Source organism: Larimichthys crocea, chromosome XVII (genome assembly GCF_000972845.2).
Source record: "Larimichthys crocea isolate SSNF chromosome XVII, L_crocea_2.0, whole genome shotgun sequence".
Classification (NCBI taxonomy): Eukaryota; Metazoa; Chordata; class Actinopteri; family Sciaenidae; genus Larimichthys; species Larimichthys crocea.
The window spans coordinates 12,003,605-12,024,781 of NC_040027.1; the positions used below are offsets into that span (position 1 = coordinate 12,003,605).

Consider the following 21,177-nt stretch of genomic DNA (forward strand, 5'->3'; position numbering starts at 1 on the left):
TCTGGTGAACATCATGACTCAATCATACAGTCACTACAATAATCTGTTGCTTTATTATTAAAATATGTTTGTTATTTAATCACTAAAATAAATATCAGGACGTCTCTGCCCCTTTCAAAATAAAATCACCTGCGTCAAATAAACATGCGCACCTTATGGATTGAATAACAAATTTACATTTTTATTATTACATCTATTAAAAAGGGCAAAATAAAAAGTGTGCAAAATATGTAGAAATCTCACAACAAAAACAAACGCACACACACACACTGCAGAACAACACTGCGTTAAAGGAGACGATGGTGGCAGACAAATGCGTTTTTTTTGGTTGCACACTGTTGCTCTAGAGTTAGTCCAGTTTTATTCAACATATGACAGCTTGATTTCAGTAGTACAGTACATATTGTGGTTGGAGGAAGGAGACTTGACTCTGTGTGTGTTGTGGACGTCTTGTGTCTTGTGTTTACAGGCAGGAGGAGTGTGACCGGGTGATCATCAGCTGTCCCCGTTTAAGATTTTTGGATGTAAAATCCTCAGGATGCGTTCGCTCTTTGTAAGATCTGCAGGGAGTTCGTTATACTGCAAAACACACGAGAGAAAAGTTTAGTCATGCACTTATAATCTGTCCGTCTCTCGTCTCTTCTCTCAGATCTACGTGCCTCACCTTGTTGGGTAATGTGGGGTCTGCGTTGGCCTCGAGCAGCAGCAGGACAGTTCGGATATTTCCGCCCATAACAGCAGCATGAAGGGCAGAGGAGCCGTTCTGCAGGTGAAGACATGAAGACGTGTATTCATAATACTCACTGAGAGGTGTTAGATAAATATAAATGTTCAGTATAAAAGGAATACCTCAACATTTTGTAAAATATGATGTGATGATGTGTAATGTAAGAGCCACTTAAGTCGCCTTTATTTGGTAAAAAATGTTGTTATGACATGATTGATATTGTTTGTGTAAAGTCAGTGTAGATGCTGAACAGTGGATGAAACTGAGCTCGTGTTGTTGTTCAGTTTGTTGCAGTTTACGACATGTTTCATTGTTTGAGTGCACGAAAAAGCACAGCGATATAATACGAGAATATAAGAAGTCAGCAGAGTGATGATCGTGTATTATGTACTCTATTATACTAATATTATTTATTACTGATCCCTCGAGGGGAAACACACAAAGGGCTCATTGTTATTATGGGTTCGGTACCTTGCTCACTTCTCCAGCTGCCAGCCAACCCTCCACACTTTGGTCCATGCTGGATTTGAACCCCCCACCCTTCTGTTCCATCGGTAATGTTTGAGATTTATGACAAATTTTGGATTACCTTTTATAATGCTGTAAGTTATTAATGTTTAAATATATTATCGTTCATGTTTTAGGACATAAGTGGACAAGGACTTTAGTTTAATCTGTACAAAAGTTGAAGTCATTTTAAGGTTTTACAGGAGATTATGTGCCAAACAATCTCCTCATCATCCTCTACCTTGAGAAGTCCAAGTGAAGGAGAAAACTTGAGAAGTTCCTCAATGACGCTGTTGTGTCCTTTAAAAGCCGCTTTGAATAACGCTGTTGATCCATCCTTCAAGGACAGAAACAGAGAAAGTGTACAATTATTTAACACTCAAGCTCCTCTTACTCACTAGATCTTTCGTCTACATCACCGAACTTTGAGATACTCTGAGTGCCACAAATCCAGCAGCAGTCGATCAATAATCCCTTCACGTGCGGTTTTTATTTACTTCTTACTTGTCTGTCAGCGTCCCGATCCGCGCCACGCAGGAGAAGCACCTTCACCGCCTCGCTGTGACCCATCTGAGCTGCCATCCACAGGGGGGCAGTGCCATCCTGGAGAAGAAGACGACGTGGATTTGTGCGGGCATGGGCGGTGGTGCAGGGATTGAAGGACAGAATGGAGAGGGAGGAGGTGAAAGGAAAAAGAGGAGCGTTAGAGTCGCTGCAGGCATGAGATAACCTGGAGGAATGAGGAAGAGGAGGCGTCTGAAATCTGTGAATGTGTCCTAAAGAGGCGAGGACATTACCTCCCTCGCTTGGTTAACCTTGGCACCGTTCGAAAGCAGCTGACGAATCACAGTCACATGACCCTCCTGGGCGGCGAGAAACAGGGAGGTGGCACCGTCCTGAAACGTAAAAGAAACATCTAATTATCCGCTGCACAGAAAAGCTTCTAACTAAGCAAAAAAAAGGTGTATTAATACCAAAATCTTGTGTACTGTACTGTCTTGTAAGTGTATGTTTGTGCAGCCAGGTTGTTTTGCCCTGCCTGAAGAGACACACTAATCCTGCCAAATGTCAGTCACGTCTGACTCAGCAGTCTGCAGAAACCCGAGAGGCCGGATTCCAGCTGTCGGGACATTGTGTGCAACCAACCATCATGTTTCTGACAAACAGAGGCACTGACGGGAAGTGGAAGTGGACACCAGAAGCCATGAGATGTGTGGACTCACATTGAGCTGGTCGTGAACGTTGGCTCCGTTCTTCAACAGGGTGTCCACCACTTTGGAGTGTCCGTACTGAGAGGCGACGGTGACAGCCGTGCCGCCGTCCTGCCACGAAAACACACAAAGAAAATAGTTGATATTCACATCTGTGTGTTACCTCCTGCAGGGAGAACATCTAAAAAAAAGCAGCCTGAGCTGCATATTTTCATCTTCATTTTTGTCTCCTTATCTCTGCACTCTGAATCACAGCGTGTGATGACAGAGTCGCAGCACAGTCTCCATCACGCCCAAAGACTGTGACACACGTCGCCGTGCTATGCTTTACATACCTTCGTCTGGAATTCAGTGGAGGCTCCAAATTCAAAGAGGAGCTTCACGATGTCGTTGTGACCGTGCTGGGAAGCGAAGAACAAGGCGGTAGAACCTGTCTGGAAAGGACAATAAAAAAATAAAAAGATAAATTGTTTTAGTTTTAGTGTTTCATATTTGTGAATGTTACATATGTGTACTGATCAAAACTGCAGTTCCTCAAACAGCCACTTGGGGCTGGCTCCATAAGTCCCTATGTTAAAAACTTCACAGCAGAAATAAACATGTTTACAGCCTGGTACAAAAAACAGTTTTGGTCTCTGTAGCTAATTTCCCCGTTCATGACAACTGTACTGAGGGTGAATTATTATTTAACTCACCTGTTCAAGTTATATTAAGGCTTAAAATTTCAAAATTAACAGCGTGGCCAGTTTGATTGACAGATGTTACAGGTGGCTTTTTTGATCAACCAGCCCGCCTCAGGTCCACCGATGATCCACACCTTTACCTGATTTTAAATTAGCAGGACTACCAACATGGCGACTCTGAGCATGACAGTAACTCCTATGGATACGGATACGATGTCCATGTTTTACACAGTCTATGGCACTGCTGTGTTTTCCTAAAGCCATACTAGATTTTAAACGACATTAGAAGAAAAGATCAATGCCACTCTCTCTAGGCCTGTGTGCTAAACTTCACACACATTATGGCGATCCGTAAAATGTCTAAACATGGTATGAATTTGTTTCTTTTCCTTGGCCGGGAGCAGTGACTTCCTGAAGTTTTACGACCCTTTCAGACACAACATGAGCTTGAGCTCTGCGCTTTGGTTGACGCAGCTAAAAAACCATTAAGGGGCAGTGCACGCCATTAAAAATAATGGATTTCAGAGTCAGCGCTGCTGTTGTGTCTGAAAGGAAAGGGCCATCAGCTTTATGCTGTTTCCGTAAACTAAGCCAGATGTTTTCCCATCATACCTCTCTCTGGTAGTTGATGTCAGCTCCCTGCATGATGAGTTCTTTGACACACTCATAATGGCCGCTGTAGGACGCCACCATCAGCGCCGTCGTCCCATACTGGAAAGAAAACAATAAATTAGATGTTTTATATCGGATGACTGGCTGAGAACTACTTCACATGTGGCGATGAAACTTCTGAACTTAACATGTTCTGCCTTTATTATGATGATGGGTGTGAAAGTACATGGGTGTGTGATGGGTGCACATGCATCACAGGGGTTAAGGCTTTGAAGCTCTCTGTCTCCCTACCACAGGTGGGTTATGGTTAAAGCGTGCAGCTGAGCAGCCGGGACATGCAGCGTCCGTACACTGTCTCTGCAGTCTGCGTCCACACGCCCGCTGTTGAGCAGCAGCTGAAGTAGGGCCAAGTTCCCCTTCCTCGCCGCCCAAAACACAGCATTAGCCAGGGGTGTTTCCTTCTGGAGGGTAAATACACACAACAAGCACTGACCTTAAAACCACCATTATGGTATTAAACACACCGACAGTAAGAGTGCAAGCCAGTGGAGACGGGGTAGAGATTTATAGGTTAAATCAGGTGATCAGTAATCAAACAATGCATGCACAGATACACTATACAGGTGTGACATGTAGGTAGAACACACACACATGCACAGAGCTAGACTGTATGATTGCATCAAATCTAATTTAACTCCAGCTCTCACCGGTTTTTATCCTCAGCAATTAAACACCTCACCGTTAAATAAATCCTGAAAGTGAAGTGCACACTGTCACAGGAAGCAGGTGTAATCTGTTTTTCTCATCCAGGCCGTGTAACGACTGATGGATGCATGGATAGAAGAAGAAAAAAAACAGAAACAGAGAGGCTGGTTTACCTTGAAAGACATCATGCAGACCTCATTCGTGACTCATCTTTCTTCCTGCGCCCTCATTCATTAGAGACGATGCTTTGCCGCACTGTGTTTTGGGTGTTGGCGGCTCCCGATCGCGGACATAATAATAAGAAGCACAGTCAGACAGACAGTCAGTCAGCTGAGCTCACCCCAGCTCTGCAGTCACGGAGGGAAGAGCAAGCGGAGGCCGCTGGAGGGCGCTGCTGAGCGGACACAGTCACCTGACACGGTGAAGTCAGGTGGATGCATCCAGCTCAGGTCACTGAGTACATTCACTCAAGTATAAGACTGATGCACTTTTAGTTTAAATAAGTGTTTTAATTGGAGCTTCTCCTCCTCTATATTTAATTGCAAAGGAACATAAATACATAAACTGATGATGATGGGATCATAAAATACAACACACTGATTAAAGAGATTAAATGTCACATTTCAGATAAAATATTTAAAGCAGAAATTGATATTTTAAACTAAATTTAAACTAAAGTTTCACTGTCTGTAGATTTTTAAGACATTATCTCTGGAGCGTATGTGACAATTCATGAACATACATTAACTTGTGAAACAATTGATCATAAACTGATGAAATGCTACACATAAATGAATAAAAATAAATAAATCTGTAGTTATTTGTTTTGCAGATCTTTGTTTTTCTTCTTTCCTCTCCCATCAATTATCTCATGACCACACTGGTATATTATATTTCTAAGAAGGGTTAAGAATCACTAAACAAACTGTATATAAAGTCATTTAAACTAACTCCACCATGAGCAAATACAACAGCAAAATGTTGCTTCTGCATTGATGCATCAGGAGCGACAACAGTGGTCGGAGAGTACAAATTGTTTTTTTATTTCCATTTGGTTTTACTCCACTACATGTCAGCTGGATATGTTTTGCTTTTTACTCCACTGTATTTGTAGATAGTACACATATTTTTTTTAGATATAAACATATAAAAAATGTATGATAAGCTCATAAAAAAAAAAGTTTTTTGACTCCTTGAGGTTCCTGTACATGTTTCAGACATCTACAAGTTGTTAGAGATTCTGTCAAAGACACATTTCCCCTCTAAACTTCAAACCAGGAACTTTCTTGCTGCGACTAACCACTGTGCCAATCAGCTGTTTTTAATCCTTAATTACCTGATTCAACAAGTATTTTTGTACATCGATGAAAGAAAAGTCTTTAAAATAAACATAGATTTGTGTCATGACTCCTCTGGTTTATTTTGGGACCCATACGAGGGATTCTGACCCTCGTATTGACTGACTGTATATATGATTATAACTAGCTCCACTTTGAGCAGCTACAACTGTAAAATTCTGCCTACACATTGATGCATGTGTTAATAATCTTATAATGTCACATATAATGATATATCAGTCACAGAGCCACTCTTCTGCATTATGAGAACTTTTACCTAACATACATTTAACTCGTCATTCTTCTGTACTTCTTTTGAATGCAGGACTTTCACGTATAATAGAGTATTTTTACATTAATGTATTCACACTGTGTCTGTGTACTTGTTCCATCACTGGTTTTGGAAAGTTTGATGTCAGGTGTTATGGTCAATTATAACCCGGTATTTGAAGGATTTACAATATTGCAGCTTTAGCTCTCTCTAAATGATAATAGAGGTATTACCGAGGAGGAGCAGGGAAAGCATCTTATTTTTGTTGACTAATGTGCCTCTCAGGTGATGGCATAAGTGTTTATTTAGGGATTCAGCAAAGTATAGGGGAAACATGTACTTGTTGCAAGGCTATATAAGGAAGGTTGACAGCGAGCCTGTTGCTGTGTGACCGTCCAGAGTCACTCTCAGAACATGGGAACTAAACAGACTCACATCCATACAGGTAAGCCGGCCAGGACTTTTTATTTCATACGGGGCGAAGTCTTAGACCTTTAATTTTAAAGACAAACCTGCTCAACTTTATTAAATATCATGAGGTATGACTCTATCTCTATCACAGGTTCCACTGCTACTGTAATCATTTTATCATTCATTGTAATTCATTGTAATTTTATCAGTCATTGTAATTGTACAATATGTTTGTGTTGATTTGTCCTGTACACGTGACATCTGTTCCTGGGAGAGGGATCCCTCCTCTGTGGCTCTTCCTGAGGTTTCTTCCACCTTTTTTCCCTGTTAAAGGTTTTTTGTGGGCAAGTTTTTCCTCACTCGAACCGAGGGTCTAAGGACAGAGGGTGTCACTCCCTGTACAGATTGTAAAGCTCTCCGAGGCAAAATGTACTTTGTGACTTTGGGCTATACAAATAAAATCTGATTTGATTTGATTTGATACAGATGTTGATGTTTCTGGGTATACTACTGTCCAAGTATGTATAAATGTGCATTATCAAGTATATAGTATAAGTATTGGAGAGGTATTACTTATTATTATTATTTGAATAGATATTAAATGTACTATATGAATAGGATCTACTACTACTATTGAGGAATGAGAGTAAGAGTAAAGTAACAAGTGTATACAGGGGTACTGAATCTTCAATTTTCAGATATTTTAAATATATTTTAAATATTTATATCAAGTCAAGTGGGTTTTATTGTGATTTCAGCCATATACACAGTACACGGTGAAACAAGACAAGGACCACAGTGCTACATGAAGCATAAAACACAGTGCAGACAGGATTATATTAAAGTGCAGCATGTTCAGAGGTAGATATTAAATAAAGACTAAGTAGCAGCAGAGTTAAAAGGTGCACATTGTTGTTGTATATTTGCAGTTATCTTAAAGTCTGAATGCTATTTTTTGAAGTACAACAACTGGCATCTGTCATGTTTAACTTTTTTTATTGTTGCAAACAAAACTGTGACTCTGCTGCAACTCTCTTGTTCTTGTAGTGAGGCAGGCCAGCTTCCTGCTGAGAGCAGCTCTGTTCTTCTTCGTCCTGCTGCTGTCCGGGCCACAGCTCGTGGTTTCAGACTCAGATGAGGCGATCCTGACTGAGTGGGAGATCTGGAAGACCAACAATGGCATAGCCTACGATGGAATAGTGAGATTGACTCCATGTCTAAAAAAAAACACAAGCACCAAGAGTAAATGCACATGATTCATGTGAGTGTTTCTGTGTTTTGTGTTAGGACGATATGCAAAGGAGGGTCATCTGGGAGGAGAACAAGCGGATTATTGATGACAATAATCACGGATATTTCATGGGGATGAGGCCGTTCAGTATGGTCATGAACAAATATGGAGACCTGGTAAGGAGTAGTGTTTTCTCTGTAAAGCTAAAAAGCCCCATAAAGCTCCAAGTTTTTCATTTTGGGAAATACATTTATTCAAAAATTACATCAGCAGATTGATACCTCACTCATATATCCATCCACTCAGCCAGAAGGGAGTTAGCTTAGCTTAGCATAAAGACTGGAAACAGGGGGAAACAGCTAGCCTTGCTCTGTCCATAAGGTCACTGCTCCCAGCAAAGAAATAGTCCCTGACTTAAATCCTTAAATTACTATTTTTACATTTAGTTTGTGAGTTTTGGAGACCCTGTGAGGAGGATTTTGTGCTAAGCTGGGAACAGTCGACCAATAACATTAATTACTGGAGTTTTTATGTTCTCCACGTGTAGACAAGACAAGAGTACCAGCTTCTGCAAGGTGCCTCGATAGATGCTAGATTCGCGACGAGAGGGAGGACCACCTCGGCCCGAAAGCTGCGTAACAACGCCAGGAAGTTAGATGCTTATGTTGTCGACTACAGGAACATGGGTTACGTGACGGAGGTGAAAGATCAGGTAAGACACTCCTGAATTAACTTTAAGTGGCTTTTATCCAGACTGAGTCATGTATGCTTTAAATGTTCTTCACAGGGTTACTGCGGTTCATGCTGGGCCTTCAGCACTACAGGAGCCATTGAGGGACAAATGTACAAGAGGACTGGTCAGCTTATATCTCTGAGTGAACAAAACCTGGTGGACTGCTCCAAATCTTACGGTACCTATGGCTGCAGCGGTGCATGGATGGCCAACGCCTACGACTACGTGGTCAGCAACGGGCTGCAGGCGACAAACACCTACCCGTACACCTCAGTGGTGAGGCTCAGTGCGCTTTCTCTACCTCTGTCAGACTGTTGATGACTCCAGCCATCGACTTAAAGCTCTGTATTTCTTCCAACAGGATACCCAGCCATGTTACTACGACAACAGACTTGCGGTCGCTCATATCAAGGACTACAGGTTCATACCCAAAGGAGATGAGCAGGCTCTGGCTGATGCCGTGGCAACTATCGGTCCAATCACAGTAGCCATCGATGCAGATCATGCAAGCTTCCTGTTCTACAGCTCAGGTTCAAACACATTTTACACCTTTATACAATCGTTAACATGTTTTTTAAAACTGCTATACTCAACGTCCATGTGTATGATGCTGACACTTCCCTTTGTAGCCTTTTTCAGCTCATTGTTTTGGTCCAAAACTTTGATGTTGTTGGTGCAGTCTCACTGCTGTCATGAAGCTTATGTCTCCAGCTGTTGGAGCATTTAGCCTTTACCTAAAGAGTCAGAAATCTCCTTTAGGAGTTGGTAGAGATGAGAACACTGGATGTATATTCATCAGTTGGACCCAAATATGTCTCCGAATGAAAACAAATCAAACAATCAATTAACGGAGAATGATATCGCCTTTACAGGAATATACAACGAGCCCAGCTGTAACCCGAACAACCTGAGTCACGCTGTGCTGCTGGTTGGCTACGGCACCGAACAAGGCCAAGACTACTGGATCATCAAAAACAGGTCAGAAACCCACTACACATATAGATATTTGTCTACAAGTCTACGATGGTTTCTTGCATTTTGTTTCAATAAACTGTTTCTTCTTTTCAGCTGGGGTACCGGTTGGGGTGAAGGCGGCTTCATGCGAATCGTCCGAGATGGCAGAAACGCCTGTGGCATCGCCAGCTACGCCTTGTACCCGATTCTATGAGTGTGATCAGATGGGTCAGTTGAGTGTTAATGCTAAACTCTTACACCGGATTGCATCAGCATCAGTCCACATCTTCTCTAAAGTGCACTCCTTATTTTCTGAACCTTCTGCCGAACCTTTCTGACACTGCTGATAATGTTTTGTGACTCACATTAGTCTTTTACAGTGAACACATTGCTTCTCTCAGGGACGTAAGCACACACACTCCAGCCTATGTGCTCAAGATGAAATTAGCCTTTAACGTTTTATTGATTGGAAAACCGCAAATTCAAATAATTAAAGTGAGACTCTGTAACTTTGGACAGACGTAATGACACGATCCTTTGTAAATTATAAAATATACTTCAATTGTTTTTTACTTTTTTGGTTCAGTATGACCAGTAACTTATGATTTTGGCAAATGTTAACGAACTTACAGTAGTGTAGACAACCATTCAGCATTATCCCATGAAGGTCTGGTCACACCAGCCAAATTATGTGGTTGAATCAGGTATTCCCATTTAATCATTGCAATTAGTGGACAGTAGAAGTAGATCCATGCACACATGAGAATAATTAGCCATCCTGACAGTGCTCATCTTCAAAGGGGCAATATGTAATTTGTGTATTACTGACAGCTAGTGGTTAAAATGGGTACTACAGTCCAAATTCAAACTATTGGAGAGAGTTGTCGTCCTCCTTGCTCTTCTCCCAAAACTCACACGGGTTGCCAGATTGAAAACACTGAACCATCACATGCGCAAAAAACAAGCAGAAACTGGTTTATTTGATGACTCAGGTACAACTTCTCTTCGTCCCTCTCTTCCTCTCCAATATTCTCCCTCTGAGAGAGAGACAGAGGGAGAGGGAGAGAAATAAAGAGTTACTTCAACTCACACAACATTATTGTGATAGTACTTTGTGTTTTTTGCCAAGTTATGATAAAAAAACATCATTTAGAGCTAAAAGTTGCTGTGACGGACTCACTTCTCCAGCGTCCATCTCTGGCAGTAGGTGCAGAGTAGGTCACTGATTTTAAAATGAAATATATAGAACAGGAGCTCTGGGTCCTTCTGGGCTCTATGCTGTCTCCATATTTCAAATACATCTCCAATATTTACATATTACGTTTCTGGTCATGGAGCTTTTTAGGTCGGGCTGTTGATCCGATTCATTCTCTTGCTTTCATGGCTGCAGCACGCTGCGTTTGTGCCAAATTTGTTTCATATCTGGCAACCCGGAGTGTCAACACGGGCAGTGGGCCAAAACACAAACAAACATTCAGCACTGCAATTGCAATTTGAACAAAGAACATACTGGTTGTAGTATTAGCCAGAGGCCAGAGTTTCCTTAATCTCTGATGACATAGCATGATATTTATGATTTAATACAGTCAACATGTTACATATTATTCCTTTAAGTGGGACTAGACAAACATAGTTTTCTGATTTATGAGACAGAGTCTGCGGTACAAATACTTCACAATGTGTGAACTTTTTAAAAAACTTTTGATGAAATGTTGAATAGTCTCGGGGAAAAAAAAATCCCAGTAGAGAGAAAATAAAAAGAACTTCCTGAACCAAATATTTAAAAAAAAGAGGATTGTGAGGATTCATTTTTCTTTGTCACTTTTTTTGCTGTGAACTTCCAGAAGTTACACAGTCTCACTTTAACGTGGGTATAATGTGTGTATCAGCTGATCTGAGAACCGATCCGACCTTTAATGAACAGGCAGGATGTTTGCTGTTCATTATAAGAAGGTTTAACCCTCTGAGGTCCCGTCAACAGCCTTAACTACTGCTTGTGCATTCACTCGTGGGCGACTGCTCGGATCCCAGAGGTTTAAAACACAAATTATTATGCAAAAAAAAAAAAAGTCAACCAGGGTTCCCTGCTTGTGAATTTCACTGTTTGTTTTTAACTGATCAGACTGCAAACTTTTTTTGTTTTATTACAGTAACACTGTCATAACTGCTCTGACATATTGAGAGGAGGGCGGCAGGGGGCGTGGTGATCTCAGTGTTTCAGGCTTTAACATGAATCTGTTTGAGACAGAACAAAGAAAATGGTGCTTTGTGTTTTCAATGCAAATAGTACATGTTTTTTGTTTTTTTCCTGTGGCATATTCTTGCATATTTTTCTACCATTATAAACAATATTTTTGTCTGGATCAACTGAAATGTCTTAACTTCTGAACTGACTGATAATAAAAATAAATAACCAACAATCCTTGTAAGTGTATTTGTTGTTATTCACATGCATACATACCTCCTACAGATGATCTACAAGTTCAACCACACCTCATTGAACCTTGAGCCTAGTCTGCACTTATTCACACTTGATGTTTCACATGAAAAGCTCCAAGGTTCACCTGCTGCAGGGTTTACCTGTGAGGAGCAGGAGGAGGAGGAGGAGTCACTTCTAGACTCTCGTGGCTTTTCTTATTGATCATGCAGCTGAATATATCTCTATTGCTTTGCAGTGTTGTCTGTTTGTTGTCGCTTTGCTTCGCTCCGGTTTGTCCCTCCAAACATTCAAAGTGCAGACATGCTCAGACTCATCCGAAGACGCACGGCACGAAGAAGTACTGCGATCCTGCATACAGCAACCAGACAGCAGGTGCTATCACTCAGGTAAGGCAGCTCTTTGTTGAGTTGTCTGTTGCACATTGCACAGGTGAGGAGGTTATTGCACATGCTCTGGCTCCAAACAAGGTCAAGGAATCATATAGTGTTACTTGAAATTGTTCTAAATCCTCTCAGAAATCTCATTTTTTACTCTCATCAGGGTGTGTAGTATCTTATATTTACATTTCCAACACACACTCTTCACTAGATGGAGAGAAAACACATGCTGATCTGCACTATGACCATGTGTTTCTCTCACGCTCATGTATTTTCTCAAATGAATCTGGGATTGTCAGTACGTTCACATTTTTTCTTGCCGTTAATCACTTTGCAGCATGATTGCTTAGTGATAACAGGTTTCTCCTGGAGTGTTTGCTCGTGTTTATTGTCCCACAGTCGACTGTTCAGCTCTCTGTGTCCGTACAGAAGTGCAGCTCTGGTTTCTACAGAGAGCAGACTGGACCGTACAGGGGTCAGTGTGTGCCATGTAGCTGCAACGGACTCTCCAATGAGTGTGATGAGCGTACAGGGAACTGTGTGGTCGGTGTTCATTCATACACACACTTATACACACACACACACACACACACACAGACATTTAAAGGTTAAAAGCATCTGCGGGACAAACCAGACACCGAACATGTTGTGTTTCATCTAACCGACCTCCAGAACTGTCAGTCCAACACCGTCGGGGACCGCTGTGAACGGTGTAAAGAGGGTCACTATGGAAACGCAGCCAACAGGACCTGCCGTGCCTGTCCATGCCCTCTTACAGGGAACAAGTCAGTCTGTGTGTCTTTTTATTACTGATGTTTGCTCTGCGTCAGTATGAAAACCATCTTCCACCTCCTCCTCTCCTGTCTAGTTTTGCGTTGGCCTGCCTGGACATCGGCTCATCGGTCGAATGCTTGTGTAAACGTGGTTACATCGGGGCCAGATGTGAGAGGTGTGTCTGCTGCACATCACCAAACACAAAGCATCATTTACAGTTCAAGATGATCATCGATGCACCGTCCTCCTGTCCACTGCTATTATGTAGGTCTTGACACTAAAAATATGGAAGTTGAACAGCAGCCTCTTCTTGTGTTTCCACTTGTTAAGATGTGCGTTTGGTTACTACGGCGATCCAGTGATGGATGGAGGCAGCTGCAAGCCCTGCAAATGCAAAGAGGGCGCCTTAAACATTTGTAATTCTCTGACTGGAGGTAAATATATGTGCATATCTATAATATATAGTTTTTCTCACTAACAGGAGATGATTTCTGATGATTTCTGAAGCAGTATGTGATCTAAAACTGGGGTTTTAGTCAAAATCAAAGTTGCAGAGGCAGAGAAAAGTCCCAAGCTCTAAAAACATCTGAGCCTTCATTTCCCACAATGCAACAAATAGTCTGACAAACAAATTATCTCTCTGATGTTCTCTACCTGATAAATACCCATGTTTAGGCTTTCAGTTTAATCTGTAGTCTTCAGAAGACAATACAGATGATCTGTTGTGCTCAAGACAGCTAAACTGACTTTAATGTGATGAGATCCACTTTAATATATTTCCCTTTCAACAGAGTGCATCACATCTGGTAACAGCAGCTCTGGTGATCAGTGGCATGGTGAGTTTGTGCCGTTATAACATGAAGAGTCCTTCAAGAATTATCCATATTCTCTGTTTAATGCTCCACTCGTATTTACTTCACAGGCTGCGACAGCTGCGTCGTCACTTTACTGTTTGACCTGGAAAAGATGGACGACGTCCTGGCTCGGATGAAGCAGCAGCTGCAGAACTTCACTCATGAATCTGCTTCACTCTCCGGGCTGAACCGCCTGCAGGAGACCATCTCTGAAACTAAGGTGCAGTCCATGCAGGTTTCCCTCTAAAACATTTCTGATGCAGAGGAGTTTGCCAAAAGAAAAATATCTAAACTTCTGTTACACTCTTATCACATGATACTTCTCACCTCCTCTGTTCTGCAGATTGCGGTTGGGGGCTACAGCTCTGCTGTGAAACACCTGGATCCAAAGGTGGAACAGCTGGAAGCAGACATGGATGCTGTCGGAGATGACTTTAGTCGACTGATTGACGAGGTACCTGGGGTGAATTTTCCTCAGCTAATCAAACTAAAACTCCATCAGGAGTTTGGGAGGATTATTTTTTTTCTATTGTTTTGGATACAGCAGGAAGTATTTTTATAAACCGATTACATCACAAACCACAGAAAGTGGAAGGAAGTCTCGTCTTTAAAGTGCTAAAAAAAATAATAAATGGATCTGAAAACACAATTTTAAATCTTTTCACCAGCAAGACATAATATACCATTGTTGTTCAATCAATACATTTACCCTCATATACCTCGTCTCATTTAAATTATACTATGCTGTGCTGTTATAGTTATTTATTTACACTGGACGGAAAAGTTGGCACGCTGTGCAAAATGTGACGATGTGTAAAACACTGAAGCCTTATATTTATATTTGAAAACAGACAACTTATTAAATGTACATAAGCCCAATTTGAATTTGATACCAGCAAAAGTTTGGAAAAATGGAGAAGTTGTGAAATGCTGAAAGAAAACAGCCGGTGGAACATCTCACAATAAAACGAGGTGAACTGATAAATGTTAGTAACATGACTGGGTCTGAAAAAGAGTCTTTGTGAGGTTAAAGATGGGGAGAGCTTCACCACTCAGCGAAAGACCTCGCTGGCAAATAGTTTCTCAGAATAATTCATCAGTTTCATCGTCTACTCAAAGACACTGAACGGCCGTGATCCTCAGGCCCTGCATGGGCTGACGGACACTGAACCGTCCTGCCCCCAGTGCATGACTTGATGTCATGTTTTTGTGTTTCTGAGGATGATTTGTGTATCTTTACTTTCTACCTTTGTCGTGTTTCCTGCCATGTCTGGTTTATCTGTTTCAACTTGACTAATTTCACCCGTTGTCCTGTCTCGATTTGTTTATTTAGTCCCTGTGTTCCTCTGTCTCACTTGTCTGTATTCTGTTCCTTCTGTCCTCTGTTCCTCCTTCGTTCTTCCCATCGTGTTCTTGCTCCTAGTTTTGCTTAGGTGTGGATTTTTGTTTGTTTGGACTTTTGATTTTCTGTCTTTTTTTTATGTTTATTAAAGTAACTTTTCGCGCCTGCATTTCTTCTTGACACTTGTCCTTGAACTGTTGAGTGAAATCCTCCATCAAGCAAGAATGACAGATCACAGCAAAGTCTCGTACAGAGTGTTGTTGAATGAACAGAGCGGTGAACATGATCCCCAAACTATTTTTAAAATGTGTTGCTGGCATCAAATTCAAAGTGGGTGTATCATTTTACAAAAACAATCAAATTTCTCTTTTTTTTTTTTTTTCAACTTTGAACTTTGCAGACACGTGAAGGTGTTTCATATCTGGAGAACGTCTTCCAGGATGCTAATGGAACAAAGCTGAAGGCAGAGGATCTCCTTTCTGCAGCTGAAGCTCTTCTCAGAGAAATACACGGTACATCAGTCAAACAAGAGCATATCATGACATAGTTTCCTTAAAATTTAAGAATGCTGCATCAACAGAATGAAAATAATATTAAAAAGTAGATCATTCACGTATGACAGCAGTGTGTGTTTTGTCAGATTTGATAACAGGGCGAGCTGAAGTGAAACCTGCAGAGTCTGTGACCCTCCCCGATGACACCAAAGCCAGAATGATGGAGGAGGCTCAGCGCATCGTGCAGGAAATGAGAGCGAGAGGCTGCTCGGCTCAGAGAGGCGAAGCTGACAGAGGGCAGGAGGAGGCGAACACATGTGAGATTCAATCTGAGATTATGGATGAAATCCAGCACAGAGACAGGTTACTCTGATGTTTGGATCCTCGCTCTAACATGGACAACAGTCACTTTATAATCATGGAGAAGAACAAGAAGAACTCTCCAACTTTTGAAGCTCAAACATCAAAAATATCACTTCTAAACAAACATAGATTTAAGTGACCTTCTCATTGACACTTAAATGCAAGAAAATAACAGATTTGGCTCATAAACATCTAGATGTATCTTGACATTTTGGAAAAATACATCCAGCCACCTTCTTTCAAGACGGAGGATCAATATCAACCTCGTCCTGACCCAGAAACACTTTATAATAAGGGTACAAGTGATCAAGTTAGCTGAATTTCAGTTAGATAAAAGTTTGTTTTTGGATCTAACGCCAAGTTTGATTTTAAAAAATGTGAAAGTTCTGTTCGAAATTAACATCCGGCATTAATTACAAGTTGTAGCTGGTGTAGCCCTAATTTCAGCAGGGCGGTGCTGTCTCACTTCCAGTATGACTGTTGTGCACTTAAGTTTAATTGGAAATTACAGAAATTACGGCTTCTTCTTGCAGCATTGCTGATCATTAGCACCAACATTTGCCTGCCAAAATATAAACTGTAACAGTGTGAACGCACTTATGTACCAAAATAACAAGTTTAAGCATTGAGGTTTTAGAACCACTGTGATCTTTAGAGGCGCTGGCACAGGACAGAGCCAGGCTGGATGTTTCCAGTCTTCTGGCTGCGAGCTGAAGCTTCATATTGAATGAACAGACATGACAGTGTGACAGTGGGTATGTAATCATTCCTTCAAGGATGTATTTTTCTGAACAATGAAACCGGTGAATAAAAGGAAAACAAAGATGAAAATATAATTACAGGTTCATATTTTTATGCAGCTCTGATTGTTGGATGGATGACACTGATTGGCCGATATCCAATAATTATAATACACAACCCTAAAATTAACAGCGTAGATGTAAAAACTCATCATCTGTGTGTTCTCCTCAGTGTTGGACGTCATCAGGAACCTGACAGCTCCTGTCCAAACACACCAGACTGTCTTAAACGAGACCGCAGACTCTCTGATGGACTCTTCTCTGAGGGAAATGGCTGAGCTGCTGTCAGACGCCGAGGACAAAGCCAACAGGACGCGAGGCCTGAACCTGCTGAGTCGTGCCGTGCTCCAACAGCTGGAGGTGACGTGAAACACAGCTGGTGTTCATTTTTATCAGACTGTCACACTGATGTCTCTCTTTGTTGGCAGCATCTTCATGCTCGGCTGGACAGAGAACAGAGTGCACTCCCTCCTGCGACTGAAATGACCAAAGACGTGCTAAAGAATATCACAGAGATGATTTTAACGCTGGAGGAGATTAAAAAAGTAAGCAGGCATCTTTCACCAACATGATTCAACAAGTTTTGAAGCATGCAAACTTTAATTTAACTGTGTGCAAAATTGCAGGAATCGGAGAATCATGCAGCTCAGCTAAACGGTGCCAAGCCGGCGCTCATGAAGTTAAACATCTTCCAAATATTGGAAAAGATGGATATTGTAATGAAGGCAGAGGAGCATGCAGAGGAGCTCAACAGGACGGCGGCAGAGTTTCAACAGTGAGTGTGGAGCAGAGGAAGTGAAGAAAGTGGATGGAAAACTGTGTTTTTGTTGACATTACATTAATATATCATCCTGTATGTTATTGCAGATTGCTTCATGATGCTGTCAACGGTACTCACCTGCATAGAGGAAATCATAACAACATCTTAAATGCAATAGAAAAGGCAGATATGGCAGCAAATGAGTCCAGAGAGGCGGCTGATCGAGCCTTAAAGGTGTGTGAGGAAACTTGAATATTCAGGAATGCTTGTCAGAAATTTTAATTTGATTCTGTCTCAATGAATCAGGATGTGAAGGACGGGGATCTGGAGAACAGAGCTGGAGGACTCAAACATAATTCAACTCAGTTAAAAGGCAACGAGACTCAGAGTGACCTCAAAAGTCAGTAAGCAGGATGTTTTTTCAGTCCGTTTTTAATAATTTTTACAAAAATCTGAAACCTTTCCTTTTGAACAGAGCTGTCACGTACCGTGAACATGCAAAAACATCGTGTGGACAAGCAAAAAGAAAAAAGAGACTCTCTGAGGACGGACATCTCAGCCTTCAGCCGTGACATCGAGCAGATCAGAAGAGGTCGGTGGATGAGATTGTGCACCGTGCCTGCGTCACAGCACATCTGAATGTCTTTTTGAATTTATTATTTCAGATGAAACACAGGTCCTGATAGAGTCTGCGAAGTCAGCCGCCTCTGCCTCGAACTCCACAGTCAGTAACATAACAGAGAGGCTGAGCAACATCAGCCGGGAAGTGGACAGAATAACTTTAACCAACGTCAGCGTGAACATGTTGATCGATGCAAACCGAGCAGGTGAGTATTTAACAGCAAATCGGATGTAATCTTACAGCTGAAATTTGGATTTGTTGTATTTGTCTTCTCTTGTTTGTTTCAGTGGAGAACCTGGCGGCGGCTCTTCCTGCGCTGAAAGACAAAATCACTCGAGTTGAGGCCCTCAGTGGCACCAAACCAGGAGGCGACTTGACAGACGTCATCTGGATGATCAAGGATTTGATAGAGGAAGCAAGAACCTACGTGAACAGAGTAAAGTGTTCCTTTAAATTGGTTTTCTTGCCTGCCTGCTTTGATTTTGAGTCCATATTTTAAAATTAACAACAGATTAAGTAAGACTGAGAATTCTCACCTGACTCTGTAGAGCCACCTGTAACAACACCTACCTGTCAATCAAAGCGTCCATGCTCTTAATCCTGCATAACTTTAAGCCTTAATATAATGTGAACAGGTGAGTTCTATATAAATTCACCCTCAGTACAGTTGTCATGAATGAGGAAATTAGCTACAGAGACCAAAACTGTTTTTTGTACCAGGCTGTAAACATGTTTATTTCTGCTGTGAAGTTGGACATTTGAACATGGGGACTTATGGAGATTGACTCACTTCTGGAGCCAGGCTCATGTGGACGTTTGAGGAACTGCAGTTTTTTTTTTTAGATTATTAGATTATTGTTATTATTTTGGCCTTTTCAAGCTTTATTTAGATAGATCTAATTATATCAGAGCATTATCTGCTTTTTTAAGCTGATATTTCCCCTCAGGTGTTGGTAGAGACCAAAAACCGAGCTAAAAGATAATCAATATCGGATAAAACGTCTTTTTCATGAATCAAACAATAATTAGTAACTTCTCGCAGGTTCCAGTTGCCACTATTTTCAACGGAAAAGGTCACGTGGAGCTTCGTCCTCCGAGAAACCTCGAAGACATAAAAGCATTTTCGGTGATTGAACTGTTTCTCAATCGCCATCGAAACAATCGCCCAAAGGCCGACAACAGACGTAAGAGACGCCAGGACAAACGCAGAGATGGCAACTTCTTTGTTTTCTACCTGGGCAACAGGAATGTGAGTGTGCCTCCTTCCTAAAATACAGAAAGATGAGTGACGGATGTGTTTTATTCTTATTTGTCTGTCATGCTCTTCTTTCATTCTCAGGCCTCTGGAGACTACATTGGGATGGCTATCAGAAACAATGTGCTGATTTGTGTCTACAAGTTGGGTGGAGTTGTCCATGAAGTGAAAACCAGCCCAATCACAACGACTACCAACGTGAACTCCACAAACATTGACACGGTTCACTTTTCCAGGTACTTTGGTGAGCATGGATTTTCCACCTATAGGTTTCTGTGGAGAAAGTGTGATTGACAGATTATCTCTGCGTCAATAATTCCTGCAGAGTTTACCAAGATGCTCGAGTTGACATCATCAGATCAGACGCCCCCTTCGTGAAACAACTTCTTTCAAACTCCAGCTACAACGTCCTCGAACTGGATCCAGACAGCGTTGTTTTCTACGTGGGTGGCTATCCGAAGAACTTCACGGTAACCAGCCACTGCTGTGATTTCAGTACACCTGCATTTATCAAACAAAAAAAGAGGCTTTTATTGATTCAAGGTGGCAATGGGGATTGCAGAATCTCAGGTTGTTAACAAGCCTGTCTGCTCTTTGACTGATGGTTGTTGGTTATTGATTAATGGTCTAGCCCTGCCATGACTTATGCAGGGTGTGCTCCACCTTTCACCCAATGTCAGCTGGGATACGACCCTGGTGAGATTAAGAAGAAATACAGAAAATAGACGGATGGCTCTCATGCAATATTCCAGCCCCTTCCATCATTTTGTAAATCTAACCTCATCCTGATTATAACCTTTACTTTAATGTTGGGTTAATCCAATCCAATCCAATCCAATCCACTTTATTTGTATAGCACGATTTTTAGCAAACACAAGGTTTCAAACAAGATAAAACACAATAAATAACACAATAGAAACACAATGAAAACATGAAGTAGACAATAGAAAGATAAAAACAATAAAATAAAATAAATAAAAAGCACTACTAATAAAAAATATGCATGTATACACATAAAATCAACACTCTACATGGTGTCAAAAGCCAATGATAAGATGTTAATGGTTGTCCAGTGGAAATATGTTGCATCCCTTCATCATTTATTGGCATTTTTAATCCTTTTTCTTTTCTTTTAGCCTCCAGTGGAGCTGCGTTACAACAAATACAGAGGAGCGATGCAAATGACCAGCGTGAACGGAGATCCTGTTTGTCTGTTCAACTTCAAGCGTGCTGAAAACATGAATCCAAAGCAGCCGTCCGTGATGGTGTAAGCATTCAAAGAGGTTCAAGAAGCTGTCTGTAGACTAGAAAATGTCCAATTATGATGAAATCATTTATTTCTGTGTTTAGGCCTCGTGGTTTGGAGGCGTCTGATTATTATGATGGGACGGGTTACCGCATGGCGTTCACGAAAGAGCCGCACGAGATCAGGAGACGACTGTACAAGTTTGATGTGAAGAGCCGAGAGCCAAACGCTTTGTTGTTCTACATTGGAACAGAAGTATGATTGCAGTCAAACACTTACTGATGACTTTGAGCACCACAAATGGGAAACTGCACGTCTACATGGTGGATGTGTTTGTGTTTTATCTGTTGCAGGAGACTTTCTTCTGTGTGTCTGTGGAGAGAGGATTCCTGGTGCTTCAAGGACAACAAGCAGGTCGAAAGATCAGACTTCAGAGTCCTGACAAAGTGTCTCTATATGTAAGACTAA

The 21,177-nt window shown here is 41.4% G+C and overlaps 3 protein-coding genes across 4 annotated transcripts; 2 read left to right on the plus strand and 1 right to left on the minus strand.

Moving 5' to 3' along the window:
- Positions 1 to 452: 452 nt before the first annotated feature.
- ankrd29 (ankyrin repeat domain 29) lies at positions 453 to 4,813 on the minus strand. 2 transcript variants are annotated; one of them, XM_019277681.2, is made up of 10 exons: positions 4,619 to 4,813; positions 4,091 to 4,201; positions 3,741 to 3,839; positions 2,781 to 2,879; positions 2,458 to 2,556; positions 2,032 to 2,130; positions 1,739 to 1,837; positions 1,476 to 1,571; positions 665 to 763; positions 453 to 579 (listed from the first exon to the last, which is right to left on the minus strand). In XM_019277681.2, exons 1-10 carry the CDS (start codon positions 4,631 to 4,633, stop codon positions 496 to 498), a joined length of 900 nt encoding a protein of 299 aa, XP_019133226.1. In that variant the 5' UTR covers positions 4,634 to 4,813; the 3' UTR covers positions 453 to 495. The 2 variants fall into 2 exon arrangements, with proteins under 2 accessions (XP_019133226.1, XP_027146447.1); XM_027290646.1 differs by lacking the exon at positions 4,619 to 4,813 and adding an exon at positions 4,448 to 4,468 and having other exon boundaries at positions 4,032 to 4,201.
- Positions 4,814 to 6,467: 1,654 nt separating this feature from the next.
- cts12 (cathepsin 12) lies at positions 6,468 to 9,596 on the plus strand. Its single transcript, XM_010731089.3, has 8 exons — positions 6,468 to 6,498; positions 7,512 to 7,663; positions 7,752 to 7,871; positions 8,243 to 8,407; positions 8,483 to 8,704; positions 8,790 to 8,958; positions 9,301 to 9,406; positions 9,497 to 9,596. The coding sequence occupies exons 1-8, from the start codon at positions 6,468 to 6,470 to the stop codon at positions 9,594 to 9,596; spliced, it is 1,065 nt and encodes a 354-aa protein (XP_010729391.3).
- An 8,485-nt stretch (positions 9,597 to 18,081) lies between these two features.
- LOC113747990 (laminin subunit alpha-3-like) lies at positions 18,082 to 21,161 on the plus strand. Its single transcript, XM_027290228.1, has 8 exons — positions 18,082 to 18,178; positions 18,252 to 18,413; positions 18,496 to 18,644; positions 19,251 to 19,457; positions 19,548 to 19,699; positions 19,789 to 19,933; positions 20,600 to 20,730; positions 20,814 to 21,161. The coding sequence occupies exons 1-8, from the start codon at positions 18,082 to 18,084 to the stop codon at positions 20,968 to 20,970; spliced, it is 1,200 nt and encodes a 399-aa protein (XP_027146029.1). The 3' UTR covers positions 20,971 to 21,161.
- The last annotated feature ends 16 nt before the right edge of the window (positions 21,162 to 21,177 follow it).

Excerpts from the sequence above, each read along its gene's own strand:
- ankrd29 (XM_019277681.2), bottom strand. Across the intron at positions 2,880-3,740 it reads ACATCAACTACCAGAGAGAG|ACAGGTTCTACCGCCTTGTT; the intron begins GTATGATGGGAA and ends TGTCCTTTCCAG. Across the intron at positions 580-664 it reads ACCCCACATTACCCAACAAG|TATAACGAACTCCCTGCAGA; the intron begins GTGAGGCACGTA and ends TGTGTTTTGCAG.
- LOC113747990 (XM_027290228.1), top strand. The coding sequence starts at position 18,082 with ATGCAAAAACATCGTGTGGACAAGCAAAAAGAAAAAAGAGACTCTCTG. Across the intron at positions 18,414-18,495 it reads GATCGATGCAAACCGAGCAG|TGGAGAACCTGGCGGCGGCT; the intron begins GTGAGTATTTAA and ends TGTTTGTTTCAG. Across the intron at positions 19,700-19,788 it reads GACACGGTTCACTTTTCCAG|AGTTTACCAAGATGCTCGAG; the intron begins GTACTTTGGTGA and ends TAATTCCTGCAG.
- cts12 (XM_010731089.3), top strand. The coding sequence starts at position 6,468 with ATGGGAACTAAACAGACTCACATCCATACAG. Across the intron at positions 8,408-8,482 it reads TGACGGAGGTGAAAGATCAG|GGTTACTGCGGTTCATGCTG; the intron begins GTAAGACACTCC and ends TGTTCTTCACAG. Across the intron at positions 9,407-9,496 it reads TACTGGATCATCAAAAACAG|CTGGGGTACCGGTTGGGGTG; the intron begins GTCAGAAACCCA and ends TCTTCTTTTCAG.